Raw genomic sequence first — 19,557 nt, 5'->3', positions numbered from 1 at the left:
ACTACCATATGCAAATATAGCACACACACACACACACACACACACACACTCACGGTGCTTTCGGGCGAGCGACGTTTTTTCTTTCTTCTTTCTTTACGGTATCTAGATGTCCTCCGCAAGACTACCACGTTGCGTCACCGACAACAAGTCTTTGATTACGTCAATATCCAGCTTCATATCGCCGAGTCACCGAATGCCGAGCCTGGAATTTCGCGATAGACGCATCAGAGTCGAAAGTAACTCGCGACGTAAGTGTCGTACTACATATCGTTAAGTTGACGCGATATTCCTCACATCACGGGTAATTAAAAACTTTAATTATTTCCCGGAAACACGCGGATACAATACGCGAGGAGAGCCGTGCAGCAGTCGTAAAGATGTGTTTCCGCGGAACCAACGTCTTTTTTCTCAGAGTTTCCTTCCTCAGCCAGTTCCACAATTTATACATGACGGAATATTTACAAAAGTATACTCGACGATGTGGACGGCGAATTGTCATTATGAAATAATGACAATAGACAAACGCGCTGCTTAATACTCGGCGAATTAGACTCGGCGGTAAGACTCGATGATTTAAATAGACACGTTCCCGACGATGTATCAACTAAGTCTAAATCGAAGAGTACTTTGCTCCGGTAAGAAGCGGAAGATTCTCCGTCCTCTCCCGAGCTAAGACGACCACTCCGCCTCCCTTTCAGGGGCCATTATCCGGCCTTGTAAGTATCCGGACAATGGATATTCGCACAATCGTTCTTCCTCATTTTCTTGATTCCCGACAATAGTACGCTTCGTTCGTGCGTCGCACCAAGTGTAAAAAAAAGTAAGAAAGAAAATTGCGAAACGGAATTGCTCATAGGTGAGCGGGAATAAGCTCGTTCGGCGATACCGTTGAGAGCTTGAGCACTGAGGGGGCGATTAAAATCTTTCGCCAAAAGCGTGCAGTGCTCGCGGTGCACGAGATCGTGCATGCTTCGATCCTCTAAATTTAGCCCGTTTCGTTACTTTCACGGTTCGATCGCGCACACGTGCCGTGGGTGCTGAATGAAGAGCGACGAAGCGGCGCGGTGCGTTTCGTGTAATTACGGTTTTGGGCAGGAAGAGGGAAACAAAACAAAGAACTTGACACGTCGCGAGCATTGATTAACGTCGAATAAACATCGATTTCCGAAGAAAAAACAGATATATCCAGGGAAACTGTTAATAGGATTTCTCCCCCCGCCTCTCTCTCTCTCTCTCTCTCTCTCTCTCTCTCTCTCTCTCTCGCTCGAATTACATCACACGTTTGGTGGCCGATTATCACGCGATACATCGCGAGGTCACAGTGGCGCCCGCACGCAGGAGAGAAAGAAGAAGGAAAAAACAGAAAAGACCAGAAAATCGATCGTGACGCTGACCTTCGTTACGCAATAAGGGACTGCCGAGCGGTTTCTCTCAAGGCGATCCGTCACTTGGTCCGCGCGTATCTTTCACCGTGTACACGATGGCTGATGTCGCACGGTATTGTTCTCTCAGGACGACACGTACACGAGGCACATACGCGTCGCGATTATCGTTAGATTACTTAGGAACGTGATCTCGCGCGTGCGACCTTCCGCGAATCAGGCCAACGTGCGTTCCGCGGAACTGGGTTAATGAAATTACGCGGGAGAAAGAAGCTAGAGCGTAACGTAGGAGAGCGTGCTGAGCTCATGACACGAGCTTCACGCCGCCGGCTATGACCCCACGGAATTTCGTGCTGAAGGGAAATCGCTTCGTTCAGCGAGTTGCGCGCGGCCGACGTTGATCCGGGGTAGGTGGTAATCATGGACATTACGGTGATTAGGCCGACGCACCGTGCCGCTTTTTTACTTCTTCATTAGCCTCACGACCGTCGTCTCCGTGCTTGCGTGTGTGCACTTCCGTCCGACGAAGGACGTGATACTTTTCGACAGCGCCGAAGGAGCACACACACACACACACACGTACGTACGGAGAGAGCGTCGTCTTCTCTTTCTCTTCCTCGTGAGTCGATAATGGGGAAACGGCCTCGTATTTAGCGAGCGGAATGAAGCGCGTCTATATGTTCGCACCGGTGTGTACACAGGAAACGCGCCGTTGCGGCGAAAATCTCAGTACAAGAGATAAGAGTAAACGAGGACTTGTCGGGGAAAGGAGGTAAAAGGTGACTTCGGTTCGGGGAATCGATATCCGCGATTTATGCGTACGAATGAGATCGATAACTTCGTGGTCGAGATATAAAGAAGACTTTATCCGGAGAAAATATGGCACAGTTTTACACGGGGACTTATCGCGGTGCAAACGATAAAAAATGTAAAAGAGACGAGGTTTCGCGGGGAAAACGAGCTCTCCCGTTCGTATCGTCGTAAGAGAGAAGGAGAGAAAGATATTACCCGCACGCCCTTGAAAAACGTCATTAACGCTCGGGTTAATGTTACGCTTTGTAACCCGTCGAAAAGCGCGAGTCGTAAGGTTTGATAACCAGAATGCAGATCAGTCTGCCGCACGCTTCAAGGTTACTTCTATACCCGGCGATGACGTGAGGTCGTACTCTGTAACCTCTCCTCTCCGTTGAATCGGCGCGTTAAAAAAAAAAAAAAAAAAAAAAAGTGAAAGAAGAGAACGAGCCCATCGCGGTCTCTCTTGGAGCGAGAGAGCGACTTCCATATACGAAGAAAATCGCGTACACGCGCGTACGAGAGCGGCACGGAAGAGAAAAAGCAGAGAGACAAAAGGCGTCTCCGCACACCAGCCGTACACATCCAGGGTCTAGGCGGATCACGAGCGTCAAAGAGAGAGAGAGTTTATACAGCCGCGAATGTACGCGCGCGCTATTTTTATCCGAACGTAATCATCGCGCGTTGATTTACGCGCGAAGTTTCCGCGCGCTACGAACGTGTACGCGCGGTGCGCGATATTGCTGCTTCCTCATCTCGCCGTGTGATGAACCTGGCAATGGTACACCGAGACCGAAAGTAGACCTGCACACTCGTCTACGAACCAGCGATTCAATTGAGAGGCAGCGGTGCGACGCGCGAGCGCGCGGGCACACCGGTAGATTTCGCGATCGATGAGAATTACTCATTCAAGCCGTTGCACGACCGGCCACCTAATTCCGCCCCATCAACCCCCACCTCGCCCTTGCTCACGGGGCTGCACCCCTCGGACGGGACTACTCCGGCAGGAGGAATCGCCACGGGGGGAACTTGCTTCCCGAGCACGCTCTATAGAAATGGTAAATACCATGCGCGCCGAATAATTGTCTGATTTTACGGCGTGATTCCGCTCGCAGGATCCAATGGCGCGCACTTCGGACCTGTTGAGAGAGAGGGAAAGAAACACGCAGAGAGAAAGAGAGAGAGAGAGAGAGAGAGAGAGAGAGAGAGAGAGAGAGAGAGAGAGAGAGAGAGAGAGAGAGAGAGAGAGAGAGAGAGAGAGAGAGAGAGAACTCGTGAGACGCGGTGAGGCACTCTGGCCGATCTCCGATGTGCGTTCGACTAAATTAAGAAACCAGGAAGTGTGTCGAATTACATTAACTCAAGTATGTCAAGTTACTCGTTGCGGAGCGAAGATGGCTGCGCTAATGTCACACTGGTACCTAACATGTTACATTGCGGCTGTTGCTACAATGTGGGCTTGATGGTCGAGAGCGTCCCTGTGCGAAAGTGCGAGAGAGCGCGCCCGCTCGCCGGTGATCGATTCCGCGATGGGAGTTTTTCGAGGAGAGCACGATGAGTCCTGAATGATCTTATCAGCCGGGAACCTTCGCCGGGGCCTCCTACGAAGTTGTTTATAATTGCGCGGAACAATAAGAACGGCTTCTTCCTGGCGCGCTTACGTTCTTATGTAGATTCGCGCGCGACGCGGCCACCACCGCTGCGGCCCGTCCGCGCGATTGAAAGTTCTGTCTCTGCGAAATACTGTGCAAGAAACTTTCGCGAAGTCGTAAGTAAGAGAGCGACCGGAGCAGACGCGCCCGGTACTTTTCCAATAACCGATTTCGTATACGTTCCGCGAAGTTTCCGCGACACAATAGCCGCGCCGTCGCGAGACACGAAGCCGCCGCTATCGATATTGTGATCTTTAGTGTACAAAGATGCACTCTGAAATTCCGCATAAAAGTGCAGGCGGATTCCGTCGAGCAATCCAAATATTTTCGATATATGCCGAATGTGAGGCAAAAGTGCCAATGCCGAGACGCGCTGCCAAGTTTGGGGACGATCTTATTTTATTTCGCTCGTTAAATACGAATGTTTAAAAACGGAAGATACGTGTGTACACTCGATATACGATTAAATATTCGATATATAATTCGACATATATTCCGCATACGATGCGGGATATACATCGATACTCTTACTTTACCTCTCGCGTCACGAGCACGAGGGAATTGGTTTCATATCTCTCACAGCGTATCTTTCAGCGTAAAAATTGAGTCGCGGATGAGAAATATATACTGCACGATCAAATTAAGTGGCATAACACTGCGAGCATCGAAAATTCCCGTAAAAACGACGATTAATCGCCGCACACACACAGATCGATCGATGGCTTTATCTTGATATATTATTACTTGATTGTCATATCGTTAAATATAACGGCCTCTATAAAAAGTTGTTGGTTTAAGCGCGCAGCCTAAAAGTGCGAGTTTCACTTCGCCTCGTCACTCCGTTTTTCCGTCGGATCTTGTACATATATATATATATATATATATATACGGTGTCAATAACGTACAATCGATGCCACGTTGCATGCTGTTTATTTTCTCCGCAGGTAAAACGTACAGGATGCCCAGCATGTATTTACCGCGGATAACGGAACCGCGGCGATGTTGGATCACGAGCGCGAGAAGGAAAAAGAGAGGAGAGAAACGGAGAAAGAGCGGAAAAGAGAGAGTGAGAGAGAAGGAAGGAAGGAGAGAGAGAGAGAGAGAGAGAGAGAGAGAGAGAGAGAGAGAGAGAGAGAGAGAGAGAGACACGAGTCGAGAGATGGAAGAACGACCGATAGAAAGAACAAGCTTCGAGAAAACGAGGACTCGTACAGCAAAATCGTGCGAGATATTCTGTCGTGTGCGATTTCACATCGGTGGAAAATATCATTTCCACGCATTACCGCGAAAATCAATATAAAATATCCGACAAAGAGAGAAGGAGAGCGAGAGAGAGAGCGAGAGAGAGAGAGAGAGGGAGAGAGGGGGAGAGAGAGAGAGAGAGAGAGAGAGAGAGAGAGAGAGAGAGAGAGAGAGAGAGAGAGAGAGAGAGAGAGACGGAGAAAGAGAGGAGGAAAGGAACAAGATCAAAAGGACGAATTTCATCATGATTCATTCAGAAAATACTCTCGACCGATTCCACTTAACCCTGACAATTACACACTCATTTTACGCATGAGCAACGGCGCATTATCAAAAAAGTGACTGCAGATTTATCGAATCACTTATCGCGAGTCGTAATTGTTGTCCTCTTTTTCGCTCCACTATTCACGTGATCTCCGTGTATAATTTTAAATGAGGGAAACCAGTATACGCGTCCATAATGCGTCCGGCACACACTCTCGGTGTATTACCGTCAGGGTTGAAATATTCCCCACACTCTCTCACGCCTATCTCTCTCGCATCGAGCAATTCGTACGTACGTCACAAAATTCGTACTGTAAGCGAGTTTAACGCGCGACCCCCCCCTCCCGCGCCGGGGAGGATTATCCGAGCGCAATCCAGGACGACTTGTCACGCGTGTCCGCAGGTATGCTCGTCACACGCAGAAGTGCCAAGCACTTTTAAACCGCGATAAGTGCACCGCCCTACAGGCGAGCGGCGCGTTCAGGTCGCGAGGCGAACGCTCGCGTTACGCGCCAAGTGACACGAGCGTTACTCTTGTTCGCTGGCATAATGGCAAGCTGCACATACACGTGCGTATGTATTAGAGCGAGAAGATCTCGCCGTGATAAGGCGGCGTCCTACAAGTCCTACGGACTGGTTCGCAACAGTGCGCGTCACCGGTCGGCCCGATCGGAGACGTTTTCTGCCGGTGACGATACTCGAATTGAATTGCCGGGTTCGCTGCCCGTGCTCGCGCACTTCACACTCGCGCATTATCCTCCGTACGAAATGCAAGCGTTCGTGCTTCGTGGCAGAAGAGAGGAAATGGCGGAGAGAAGAGTAGAGAGAAAACGAGGGTAAATACTGCGCGCGAATTTGCACAAGCGTGACAAGCGGTTGGGGATCGATTGTTCTCCAGGAAAAAAAAAAAAGAAAGTAGAAAAAAAGGGAAAGGGAGCAGTAATCCCGAGTCCTTAATCGCGAACGAGTCACACTTTGCTCCGTCGATTATTTTCAAGGAAAATGCTAATGATCCGCGCTTCAAACGTTCCGCGGACCGCTCTCGTCGGTGGAACCGGATGGTACGTCGCTCGCCGGTCGATACCAAACTCGACCGCGATCCGCAATCCGCAATCCGGCCGTAATTCATTCTCGTATCGCATGTTTAGCGCCGAGAGGTGCACGCTCGCGGGTCGTTTCGCTTCGAAACGCTAACGAACGCGTACCGCCTATGTAACGTCTCGTTCCGCCAGGAACTACGACGCATTTGTAGTCCGCCCGAGAATGAAGGTTCCACCTTTGGCGAAGCTCAACCAAGTCTCGCGTTATACGTATAATATTATAAATATCACGTTACGCCGTGTGTGCCATAGATTTAACCGCGAGCGATGCTCTTATCGTTCTCCGCGAGAGAAGCGAAAAGCGATTCCCCTGGGAACCACTTCGCAGGAGAGGATTCACTACTCGCTCGCCGCTCGCGGAAACGATTAACGCGCGGTATAGTGGTGCAACGATGCTTCATTCGTCGTGGGTCACGAGAGGCGAGCGACCATCACCATCAGCACCCGGTAAGAAGAAACCGTCAGGTAAGGTAAAAGTACCAATGTCAGGACACGAGTCACACTGTGGACATTCTTATTGTATATAGTTTTGATTTTTAAATACGAATATATCTAGACTTTCAATATAAAATATGATATATATATTCATTTTATATATTCATATAATATATTTATACAGGGTGGACCATTTAAGTTGATAATGCGAAATATCTCAAGAGCGAAACGTTGGAGAAAGAAATGTTTTAAATAAAAGTTGTATGGTTTAAAGAAGAACGTTTATAGGGCGCCATTGTACGTCACCCTTTACGTTTCGTTTTTGAGATATTTCGCATTATCAACTTAAATGGTCCACCCCATATATGTATATATATTGGATCTGTACATGTATTTTACGTTGAAAATTTCAATATTCGTGTTTAAAATACTAAGGATGTCTAAAGTGAGATACGCGGATACATTATACATCCGATACTTTTACTTTAATCGCGCGTTTCCGCAGTGTCGAGCTTTCCACATACTTGTGATGTTTTTTGCTGCTAGATCCGCGTTTTGTGTCCGCCGTCCGTTCCGTCACACTCTGCTCGGACGAGGAGTCCTGTTATACGCGCCGCAATGTTGCTTCTTACAAAGTGTTTTCTTATCATTTTGCCGGGAACCGACATGTTCCAACAGTCCCAACAATTTACTGCTTCCTGATCCTTTTCGTCAACGACCGTCATTTCCGATGGTTCTTTCCCGAGCAATAAACGGGTATCTATCGTAAACATCGTAATTTTTTAGCTGGACCATTGGAACTCTTCTGGCATTATCGACTCTTAGTTCTACCTCCACTGCAACCGTCATATCTCCCGTTGAAACGAAAACTGACTTCCGGATTTTATCCCCAGGAAAAAAACTTTTGAATTAATATGATGATGAACGAGCCGACAACCACTCTGGATGAGGGAAGCAAAATCTCTGTTTTCTACGAATAAAATTCGGCCCGAAGAATCAGAAATTCTATTTCCTTCGAGCAAACAAAATGCGTCTGGCTCTTTCATCGCCACGCGTTGATTCAACCAAACTTTCGCGCAGTTGGCTCTCGCTCTCGTTCTCGTTCGTCGCCCTCAAGAGCAACACCTCCTGCACCAACCTGGAAGTAAAGCGGAGCCGTCGCAGAGTCCCGAGTTAAAGCGTTCCATTCCCTACACAGTTTAACGCAACATCGCGGTGTTCTCGCACTCCTCCGCGCTCGCGCCACTCAGTCCTTAATAAACGGAGTGTCGATCGATTTTCGCGGATCCGCGGGTCCGCCGGCACATCGGCCGTTCGTGTGCTCCGAGCGGACGTTTCGTTGGGAACGACGACGCAGTTGGGACGCAGGACGCCGCGATGTTGCAATGATCGCGCACCACTCCGACGCTTTATGTCACCGCCGCGCTCATGTTAATACACCTCCGCACACCACGGGCGTTGATTAAACGGACATCGCGATCACGGCGCGCTGATGGAGCCCGGTGTGTTACGCAGGCACGCTCCTTCGACGACGCAATCTCTCGGCTGGACGTGGAGAGACCGAACGCGGCTCAAACAACGAGCACGATAGGCGCGTAGCATACGCGAAACTGCGGAACATCCCGGTGTGAGATGCATTCTCTATCGGTATCGGTCATATACAGCTTCCGATCGGCTGGAGGCGATCGCAGATCCTCACGTCGGGGATCAGGAAAATCGGTGCACTCGGCGCTTCGCGCAACGGCCAGGCGACTTCGCGAAAGAGCACAACCAGGATTCGGGAAACGCGGCGATCGGTCCGGGTCGAAACTGCCGGAGGATGTCGTCCGTTAAAAACAATTGGCTTTGATTTCAGCGGAGAAACAGGTCACGTAGATTCGAGTGGAACAAGAGAGAGAGAGAGAGAGAGAGAGAGAGAGAGAGAGCCAGCGGCACGACGTCGGCGGGACGAGAGACTTCGCCGGGTTGCTTCGATTGCGTTATCAGAGTTGCATTTGAGGGAATATTACCACTACCCGTGCATACACACACCGGCGTTCTCTCCTCGGGCGAGCGAAACTTGCCTCACTACCTAGTTCGCTCGAAAATGAAGCTGCGAGCAGCAACGTTGACGAGTACGTCGACCTTTCGGAATTCTGCGGCGGAATCGCGCGATTTACACGGCTGACGTGCGACAGTTTTACCTGCGTGTGCATGTGTGTGTGTGTGTGTGTATGTGTGTGTGTGTGTGTGACGAGGTGGAAAAATATATAAAATAATATCGCGCAATGCGGTCTCTCCCTCCTTTTATTTCTCCTGCCTTTCCTTCTCTTTCTCGCCATCTAATTATCTATCCCATGATGAGGCTTGACGAATTGTATCAAATTCCGTGGCAAATGTTACTCACGCTATTAGCTGAAGCAAAGTTAGCGCCAGCTCGCAATTAACGCGCGACTAGAGAGCCCTGCGAGTCACGGCTGCACCGATCATTCAATTGCGATCGACCGTTCGCTTTCATTTTCTAGATCACAACTGCGCTGCCGTGCAGCCTTATGTAGGGGGAAAGGAAATTCAGTTAATCAAGATTAATGGTAACCCACATCGCGCGCGCGACAAGCCCTTGGGACCAGTTGCACTTCGATCGCACCTCGTTCAACCGATCCTCCCCGGATGAAAAAGGAGTCCCCTCTCCCGGAGAGCGATCATTCTCAGAACGATGAGCACTGATCGCCGTCTCGTCGTCGCGTATATAACCGGCGCAGCGACAACGACAACTACGACGAGATCGGACGTAACGCTAACCCACATTGTACGGTGCGAGCAACCCCCCGGAGGTCACAGAGGTGCAACCAACCCGGGAGGCGGTCGCGCGCGCGATCGCATCCCTCGCGAATCCGTGCGAGTGCGATTGCTCGGTTTACTTACTTGTCGGGAGGCTTGGCGTGTGCGTGTGTGCGTGTGCGCGCACTCGCTGGAAATAGTCGAGATCGTGGTCGAGAGGAGAGCGCGATATCACAGTTAAATAATCACGAGGCCGTAGCGCGACTGGGTGAACGCGCGTCGTATCGTGATGGCATGCTACTACATACGACAGATCCAACACGAAGTCCGGCGAGCGACTGTTGCGTCCCGGTGGTTCGCCCCGTGCCGCGGGCCACGACTCCGCTCGGCGCGGCGCGGCGCAGCTCGGCACAGCGTCGATGCGAGCGTTCCCTGTGTACGTACAGTTACTCCCATTAATATTCGGAGAGATCGCGGCATTTCGTGACATGTCGTGACGAATTGTTAGCGAATCCTGCAGCGAAGTGATATGCAGTGATTCGTTTACCTTCGGATGTCGACATCGAGGCACTCGCTCATCCTAATTTACACGATCGTACACGAGCGACCCTGACTTTCCTCTAATTAGGGAGTATCGCATATCCCAGGATATATCTCAAACGACACATGGGACAGAGACACAATTCGTGTCGAGCAGAGATGCTCGGACGGTGATTGACCTGAAAATTGACAGATGAGCAATTTATATGAGAGTAAGTTGGATATAAAATTACGTATAGCGTAGATAATCGAGACGAAGGGAGTTGGTTTGTCGCATCTCAAGTAACTCTTTAGAGCGCAAAGTAATGAGACTTTAGAAGTGCCGTAATGCACGAGTGTTTATAGAAATAACTGTACGTATGGTACGCGTACGTGTGCACTCCGTCTCCGGCGGCTTCGCGCACTTTTCTCGCTCGTGTCCGTGACGCTCCTCCTCTCTCGCAGGAGCTTCTCTCCTTGCCGTGATGCTTCGCGCGAATCGTTACGACGCTCCCGGGTTCGAGGGCCGCTGAACCCCTCCCCCTTGCATCAGTTCCCCGATTATTTACATCCCCGATGTCTGCGATCACGAGCATACAGCTTTTCTTGATTTACGATGTGTGTGCGTGGCTGTGTGATCTCTCGGTCGTATCGATCAAGTGTCCTGCTTTCCCGAGATGTTCCGAGCTGTAACGTAATTTGTCTAAAATCGATCGTGTCGATGTTAATTGACTGTCGGTTAACCGTTTCTTACCGTTCCGACTTAAATCATAACGTTTTGACGTAGCGACGGGCAATCTTATTTAATATCTTATTTAATGTGATTAATAAAATAACTAATTTCGGTAAAAAATTAAGATTAAAATGAATTAAATTAATTAAAATTAAAATTAATAAAATTGACTTTATACTAATTTTAACCGGCCCGAGTCGTAGTAAGGCAGTTGGAAAAATAAATACTTCAGGTATAAAATAATAATGAGCAATAATATGCGGGTGACTGCAATCTACCGGATTGTCGCTAATGATACATTTCGAGGAAGTAAGAAATATCGCGCATGTTAATTTACACTCGACGGATCGCTCAGTAATGTTTTCTCGCTACCGTCTCGTGTGCTAGCAGATATGTATCTATCCACCTGTTTCTTTCGTTAATATCTTCCCTTCACTCGATCGTAAATTACAATTACATTATAACGAGCAAAAATGCCGACGACGGCGAGAAAGTGCAGAAACACGTGTGTTACGCAGTCTCTCAACGTATATAGAAAAAGCCCGTTATTTTTATATCGTCGATCGGCTTTTCTCTGCACCGAGGGAACGCTTGTTAACCCCTTCGGTATACTTACGATGGCAATCCGATACATGCGAATATATCGCAGTCGCTAAACTATCAACTGTGTCGATGGGAATATTTCATGTACAATTATAACCTCTAATTTTTCTTCTCCAAAATTATCGGGGATGGTCCGCAAATATTTAGGTTATCTTGCGTAGTAAAAGAAGAAAAAGTTAGCATTTTTCCTTCAAACTGTATTAATCGAGAGAAAAGGAAAAGCGCTTATCAATATAAACGCAGATAAAGTAGTAAATTTATAAGCAGTAGACTATTTTTCTATCCACTTTCTGTTTTATGAAATAAATCGGTAAAACAAAAATAGAAATATATAAAACATAAATAGAGATAGATTAAGTTTTTCAAATACAATGCGGAAAATACCACTAATAAAAGGATAAAACAAAAAGTAGTTTCAAATTTTTTTAGAAACGCTTACAATGTAAAAAAATATATATGAGTGTGTGTGTGTGTGTGTGTGTGTGTGCAACGATGTAGATTTTCAGTAGGAGGAAAAAGGCAAGTTGTGTGTAAACATACCTAGAATAAACGCAGTTTCTATGGAGAAAACCGTGTTACTCATTCTGAATGAAAAATAGAATAGGTTCATTCTAAGGCGTCGGAGAAGAAAGAGAATAGAATACACAGGAAGAGAGAATGGAAGGTAGAATGGTAGCTAAGAGCAATGGACGCCGATGAGTATAGTTTGTTCGAACTTCACTTGGCTATTCGAGCGCTCTCGAATCACCAATGGTGATTGTGCGCGTGCGCGCATTAAGATCGACGCGCCGCAACAGCACTGACCACATTCTCGTTTCTTCCGATAGTTAATGTTAGTCAGATCGGTTGTTCGCGTACACTACGATGGATTCTTTGGCGAATTACGCCAGCGACGGCGACAACAGTAATAATTCGGACGATGCGAAGGTGAGCAATCGTGAAGAATGAACGAAATACATTCCCAATCCCGTCTGGATCCATTCTCGGTCGTCATCGCTCAAGACGCTTCAGGGTAGCGACGTATACCGCTTCAACATGGCTCCTCTATGCGCACTTATTTAATGAATATTATTCCGCAACTTGTATAGACTTTGTGATGCTAGAGATGCGCGTTATTAACTTGGAAAGATAATTTTTTTTTTTATTCTGATGAAATTGAAAGTCGTGAAACGCAATTCTACAATATTTATAGACTGTAATGTAATGTATGAAAGTAAAATGGGAATATAATATGTAATCTCATTATTTTTGTGATTAGCAACAGATTGATTTATACCTCCTTGATATTTTATATCTGTTTTGTCTATGCTCTCTTTTTCAAGACACCTCTTCAAGAGCAGGAAGAGACAAACAGGAGGGCCAGTGATGCCAACTACGACCCGGTACAAATGGACATGAGTGAGGTATAGTAAAAGCATACACCATAATCCTTACTTAGCATTAAGTACGAAACATTCGGACAAAGCCTAAGAAGATACCGCTGTGACTTTATGGGTGCTGTATGTACATGCAAAGTCTTAGGCCTGATACGTAAAGGAGCTAGTATCTGGTTTTGCAAGGTCATGTCAATAAATGATCATCAATTGAACCTGTATCAATTACCTATAACAAATAGGTGCAATCTGCAAGAGGCAGAAACACTATTCGCAGTATTGACAATATTTCTGATCCGACTATCACATGGCACACCGTTGAATTCATTTATGAATTGAAAGCTGGGTATAAAATTAGCCTCCACTATTTGTAATCGGGACATGAATAAGACAAGACCTTGAAACCTTACGGAACACAGGATATAATCAGGCTATCATTGACATAATTAAAATTTAAATAATAAGTAAATGGGAATAGTGCCATTTCGTGAGACAATATTAACACGTAGCTCTGTTGGTAATACATGATACAATATCTACGCATCTCGGCAAGGTCTATGCTGTGTGAGGGTCTTTCAAGACTACCCCCAAGTCCTATTCAGAAGACAGAGGTGAGTAGAGGAAGCTGACAGAAGGTAACACTAACAAAACATCACCATCAAAAAGAAACCACAAGTACAAATATAGTCGGGTGATACTAACTGCGGAAGCAGATTGACGTGAAGGGCCCTCATATTCCTCTCTCTTTCTTGTGACACACAGTTGTTTCGTACGTTGGTTCCATTTACCTACTGGTAATTAACATACAAACATATATACATAAGTTATGATAGAATCTAGCAACACGCAAAAATTTGCGTGTCATCGAACTTTTGTATCAAGTACAACCAAGGATGCGAGAAAATGAATTCCTAATCTATAGAAAAAAAAAAAAATACTTAAGTACTTTGTGTTACCTTTTAATGTCCAATGTTAGAGCGTTCTCTGTAAATTTGTGGGATACAAGTTTCTATAATGTGTACGGTGTTATTTATTCTCGGAAAATTCAACTTTGCGTGTATTGAAGTTTTGTACCTTGAGATAGCTTTTGTGGTAGGAATTAAGAGCTATTTCTATACCTATTGGAATTTGCGAGGGAATCATATTGAAGTTGATAATTTTTCTCTTCTTTAGGAGAGCAACAACAACAATTCCTCCAGGGAATCCAGTAGCGAACGCGTGAACAGTCCCTCAGTGACACAGTCTACCTTCAGTTCGAGAACAGAATCGTCTCGGTCCTTATCCTCTCCGTCAGACCAGAGGTAGGCTGGTTTGTTAATAGACGTATATAATACAGGTGCTAGTGATATTTTTCATAGATATTTGATAAAAAAAAGTGACGATAGAGTTTGTTCCATTAAAAGTACATCAAATTATACACCTGTTATGTACATAATAATAATACGCATCTGTGTGGTATACCCCTGCAGAACGTAATCGTTTTACAGGCGAACCGATCATGAGAATCATACGAGCTCGAAAGACGATCATAAACGAGGAGACCGAAGCGAACGTAGCAGTCGTCACGTGTCTGACAAAGGAGGTCGCCGTTCCTCATACGACGACCACCGAAAACAACGTGACAGCAGTTCTAAAGATAGCAGGGATTCGAAAAAAAGTCGGGACGACGATAAAAAATCACGAGACGATGACAAACGAAAATCGGTCGGGTCGTCCAAAGAGGTCGAGAAGAGCGATGACAGAGAGAGAGGCGACAAGGATCATCATAGGGACGACAGGAGGGATCGCAATCGCGAGAGGAACCGACGCAGGGACCGCGACAGGGAAAGGGATCGCCGGCATTCCAGAGACGACCGGTCGAAGGATCGACACCGAGACGAACGTTCCAGTTACCACAAGGAGAAGGATCGTGCGCGGTCGAGGTCGCGATCGAGGGATCGCGCACCACCGCCATTCAGGACAATGAGCTACCGGGAGGAGAAGGGACGGAATAAACTGGCGCAATTGGAGAAATTGGGGATAGAATTGAAGCCACCCGAGGGCGATGCTATAATACCGGGTGTGCAAAGTGAACAGAGCTATTACAATCCGCTGGCAACGGCAACGGAGGGCAAGTACGCGCAACAGATTCAGAAGAGGAAATTATTATGGAACAAGGTGACACGATACATTGAGCGTAGTATCATTGATCAATATTGTTCATAGACTTGTATACATAGGCTGAGCGTTCCACAAGAAGCTGCAAAGATTCGAAAAGGATGGCTTGTGCCACAGGAATTCGATCTTTGTCCAGCTTCACTCTTATTGGAGGAAGCTGGACGAAGATGGAAAGGGAATATATAGCTGTTCTTTATATTTTGTCTTTAAATCTTTCATGAGAAAGCACAACCTATGCATATATATAAGTTCATGGTATTGTCCAGTAACGTTCATGATCGGTATATGCAACACACTCTTTATTGCTGTTATTTCTTTGTAGTCAAAAGACGACGGTAATAGCACTTCAACTGCAGCTTCCACTGCCAATACGTGGATGGGTACAACTTTCACGCATGATCAAGATGGAAAGGTAACTGCGAAATTCAAGCGTTTGATGGGTATAAAGGGCGATTTACCCAATGCTTCGGCAGTAGGAACTAAACCGGACATTTTGAAGAAACAGGAGGAGATGTTCAATAATATGGAACAACAATATGAAGTAGCACGTGCTACGACCCATACTCAACGCGGTGTTGGGCTAGGCTATGCTACTGGCGGCTATCAATTTCCACGATAAGATAGAGTCGAATCTTCACTTCGCCGCACGCTTTCATTTAATACCGATAGACAAATGTACGACATGTAGTTCTGTTTAACGTTCGGCGAACGATCTAGTAGAATATTTCAACTGATAATATAAGTTTTATTTCTAAGCCTTTCATTCAAATCGCCTCAACTTGATAGTGGATTATAGTTAATTTAGTTTTCAAAGTTCACCATGATGTGTATTTTTGTTGTAAGCACTGAAAATAAATTTATTAAGATTATCTAGAAAGAACTCTGGCATAGATACGTTCTTTATTTGTTACGATGAAATCTGGTTTCCTTTTATTTTCATCTATGTTTCTATTGACCTCATTATAATATATATTTTTATATCTGATTTATGTGGCTATTTTATCGGGGAAGAAATTATTTGATTTATAAAAATTGGTACACATGTGTGAGAAAAACAATCCTTCAATTTTTATGAATAGAATAAAACGCGTCTGACCTGACATTGAGCCGACTACTACGTGCTCGATTCTTAACTGAAGATGGTAGCGACTCGTAGCGGAAATTGTGGAACTAAGAAGATAACGGGTCATATCGTAAAGGGTATTTAAAAATCTGTGGATCAAGTAATTTTTTCTATATATATATATATATATATATGTTTATTTATTTATTATACTTGTATGTGAATATTTTTAATGATACTTAAAATTATATCCTTTTTTTAGTTTTAAATTATGAGTAAGTTGCTTTTACTTTGACAATTTACTTTAAACTTTATTTTGCTGGTGTCAACAGTTCTTATACCATAAGCGTTCTTATATCCAAAGCATTTAATTTATATAAAATATAAGAGTACAAAGAGTACAATAAATTGTTACACTAAATACACTTCAATAAAAACAAAAACAACGGCAATGACGTCATTAAGAAGAATGCTAGGGCTACGTTCCGAAATTCGCTGCCAATACTGAAAAATACATAGTTTGTGTCACGTATACTATAGAATTTCAGTGCTGGCAGTGAATATCGAAACACAGTCTACACAAATGCTCAATTAATGCACATTTTATGCGCAAGTGCAGAAAGTTCATTTAAAAAGGACAAGCTTACAAAATGGAGTGTTTGATTTGAATTTATTCGTTACATTGTGGTCGACATTCGACGAGGTTTGTGAGACGCTACGGTCAGCATTGCACACGTGTAAAGGTCGTGGAAAGTTTCGTTGAACGGCAGTGAAATAGTATTTATCTGATATATTTCATTATCCTCAATGGAGAATTTCATAAAAATTGAGAAAATTGGAGAAGGTGAGTGTATAGAGACCTGCAACAATTCTGTTTTTAATGTACTGTGTAATACGTGATGATATTTGCTCATCTCTCTTTAGCAATAATTTAATAGTTGTTGAAGAACCATATACCAATTACACATATTATTGCGAATTATAATAAATGGAGAACATATATTTTTTCTTTTCCTATCACACATGTAATCTTTGTAGGTAGTGTTTGCTATATTTGTCTCTTATATTTGTTTCTTATATTTGTTTATTGTTGTATTTATATTTCCTTCATTTATAACAGGATAAGCAAATATTTTTGTTAATCGAACATTGCATTATTTCTTATCCTTTATGGTTGGAAAAGTCATTTTTATACTTATATTTAAACATAAGTCTTTTGAATGGATGATTTGATTAACAATATTAACTGATAGTGCAGTATCTTCAAATCTTAATGTTCTTCAGGTACATATGGAGTGGTATATAAAGGAAAACACAAAAAGACAGGAGAAATTGTAGCTATGAAGAAAATTCGTCTAGAAAGTGATGATGAGGGAATACCATCAACCGCTATCAGAGAAATTTCAATACTGAAAGAATTAAATCACCCAAACATTGTAAGTTTAATCGATGTGTTGATGGAAGAAGCTAAATTGTATCTTATTTTTGAGTACCTAACTATGGACCTGAAAAAATATATGGATACTTTAGGCAATAAACTAATGGAGCCAGAAGTTGTCAAGTCATATTTATATCAGGTTTGTGTAAATAGAAAGATTTTAAGATATTCTTCATATCAGTAATGTTGCATTTGTCATGGAATATATTATATATGGAATATATATAATTGATATATGTATAATTGTTATGATAATCTAAAATTTCTAAAAATTAAGTAATATTAATATTAATATAATAAATTAATAGTAATATTAATGCAGGAGCTTATTGTTTTAGATTACACGTGCAATTCTATTTTGTCATAAACGCAGAATACTACATCGTGACTTAAAGCCGCAAAATTTGCTCATTGATAAAAATGGAGTTATTAAAGTGGCAGATTTTGGGTTAGGAAGAGCATTTGGGATTCCAGTTAGAATATATACACATGAAGTAGTGACTTTGTGGTATAGAGCACCTGAAATTCTCCTTGGTGCTACTAGATATTCCTGTGCGATCGATGTATGGAGTATTGGGTGTATTTTTGCAGAGATGACAACAAAAAAGCCACTGTTCCAAGGAGACAGTGAGATAGATCAGTTGTTTAGGATATTCCGGTAAAATTTTTATAATTTGTCATTATGAGAGCTATTGTCATTATTCAGCTACTGATTAATGATAGTGCTATTTTACAGAATATTAAGAACTCCTACAGAAGAAATTTGGCCAGGGGTCACACAATTATCGGATTACAAAGCGACATTTCCAAATTGGATGACAAATAATTTGGAATCGCAAGTGAAGAATTTGGATTCAAATGGGCTAGATTTATTAAAATCTATGCTCACTTATGATCCTGTGTACAGAATTTCCGCACGAGCGGCATTGCTGCATCCTTATTTCAACAACATAGATAAAGGCAAAATACCAGCTGCATGAGACGCTCTTTCATGAGAACGAAAGTTCGTTCGATTTATTCAACTTTCAAGCAGAAGTGTTTTAATTGATAATAATACGAATTATTTTACATACATTCTATATTTTATCAGGTCACATTTAAATTAACAGTTAACGTTACATGTTCTCGAATTCATGTTTTACTTGCTTTTATATTTAGTTTGCTTCATTGTATAATATTACATAACATCCCACTCGCAGTTTCTGCACACTGTTTCTGGATGAAAAGGATTTTCAAAATTCTTTTTTGAAAATTTTTAAAGAGTCAACTTTCCTGGGTACATCATACCGATGGTAAAATCTGATCATTCCACCTTATTCCTTTATACAATTTATAGTTGTAAATGGACCAACAGAACTGATATCTTGTTAAACAAGATTTCATTATATACATGTATTTCATTACATACTCATAACTAAACATATTACATAGGTGCCTTAGGAGAAAATACACTTCTTAAAAAAATATAATATTATTTAATTGTAAAATTCTGCACCATATGTATGTTTTTTAAATAAATATTTTTTATTATAGTGACAAAATCAGTTTTGAGAAACATTTATTTTGAGATAACAAAGATTTGTGCGTGGATGAAATTGACGTATCTTATAGAAAATGAGAGATCACAAGATATACTATCCATTATTTATTGTCACATTAAATTTGTATTTAAAACTTATTAGACCGAATTTAAATTAAAATTCAATGAAACTGAATAAATTGAATCTCGATGTAAATTGTATTATATTTTATCGTCAATACAAGGGCAATAAAAATTATACATACATCCGCTATGTACATACTATTACAGAATTATAATCCAAATTATATCAATTGGTACCAAAAAAAGTAAGAAAGGAACTTTGATAACATGTATAAGGAATTAATGATTCTAAGAAATATTTAACATTGTTATGTCTCCTAGAGTATCGATGCGTCATCGCACTTACTCACTTTACCGAATGTTTATAACAATGAGAATTCTTTGATGACGTGAGTTTTCTGAAGAGAAAGAGAAATGGTGCACATATTTGGCCTCAATACG

At 43.4% G+C, this 19,557-nt stretch overlaps 3 protein-coding genes across 11 annotated transcripts in view; 2 read left to right on the top strand and 1 right to left on the bottom strand.

Annotated features, from left to right (window-relative positions):
* The window catches only part of LOC105185673 (uncharacterized), a 19,301-nt gene extending 9,243 nt beyond the window's left edge, over positions 1 to 10,058 (bottom strand). The window contains exons 1-2 of one of the 7 annotated variants that reach the window (XM_025307513.1): positions 9,772 to 10,054; positions 54 to 202 (exon numbers count right to left, since the gene is read on the bottom strand). The gene's annotated coding sequence lies outside the window, so the exon portion shown is untranslated. Of the gene's footprint in view, positions 1 to 53; positions 203 to 7,391; positions 7,777 to 8,005; positions 8,700 to 9,253; positions 9,419 to 9,771 lie in introns of those variants that run through there. The other 6 variants (XM_025307527.1, XM_025307511.1, XM_011145341.2 and 3 more) reach the window with 6 other exon arrangements.
* Positions 10,059 to 12,241: 2,183 nt separating this feature from the next.
* Positions 12,242 to 15,877, top strand: LOC105185672 (arginine/serine-rich coiled-coil protein 2). 3 transcript variants are annotated; one of them, XM_011145339.3, is made up of 5 exons: positions 12,242 to 12,409; positions 12,805 to 12,885; positions 14,029 to 14,156; positions 14,343 to 15,012; positions 15,335 to 15,877. In XM_011145339.3, the coding sequence occupies exons 1-5, from the start codon at positions 12,347 to 12,349 to the stop codon at positions 15,629 to 15,631; spliced, it is 1,239 nt and encodes a 412-aa protein (XP_011143641.1). In that variant the 5' UTR covers positions 12,242 to 12,346; the 3' UTR covers positions 15,632 to 15,877. The 3 variants fall into 3 exon arrangements, with proteins under 3 accessions (XP_011143641.1, XP_011143642.1, XP_019698130.1); XM_011145340.3 differs by lacking the exon at positions 12,242 to 12,409 and adding an exon at positions 13,409 to 13,466; XM_019842571.2 differs by lacking the exons at positions 12,242 to 12,409; positions 12,805 to 12,885 and adding an exon at positions 13,038 to 13,466.
* An 816-nt stretch (positions 15,878 to 16,693) lies between these two features.
* Cdk1 (Cyclin-dependent kinase 1) lies at positions 16,694 to 18,969 on the top strand. Its single transcript, XM_011145338.3, has 4 exons — positions 16,694 to 16,919; positions 17,360 to 17,652; positions 17,852 to 18,171; positions 18,250 to 18,969. Exons 1-4 carry the CDS (start codon positions 16,883 to 16,885, stop codon positions 18,491 to 18,493), a joined length of 894 nt encoding a protein of 297 aa, XP_011143640.1. The 5' UTR covers positions 16,694 to 16,882; the 3' UTR covers positions 18,494 to 18,969.
* Positions 18,970 to 19,557: the final 588 nt, after the last annotated feature.

This window comes from Harpegnathos saltator, unplaced genomic scaffold (genome assembly GCF_003227715.2).
Source record: "Harpegnathos saltator strain DR-91 unplaced genomic scaffold, Hsal_v8.6 scaffold128, whole genome shotgun sequence".
Taxonomy (NCBI): domain Eukaryota; kingdom Metazoa; phylum Arthropoda; class Insecta; order Hymenoptera; family Formicidae; genus Harpegnathos; species Harpegnathos saltator.
This window is presented reverse-complemented; position numbering and strand designations above follow the sequence as displayed.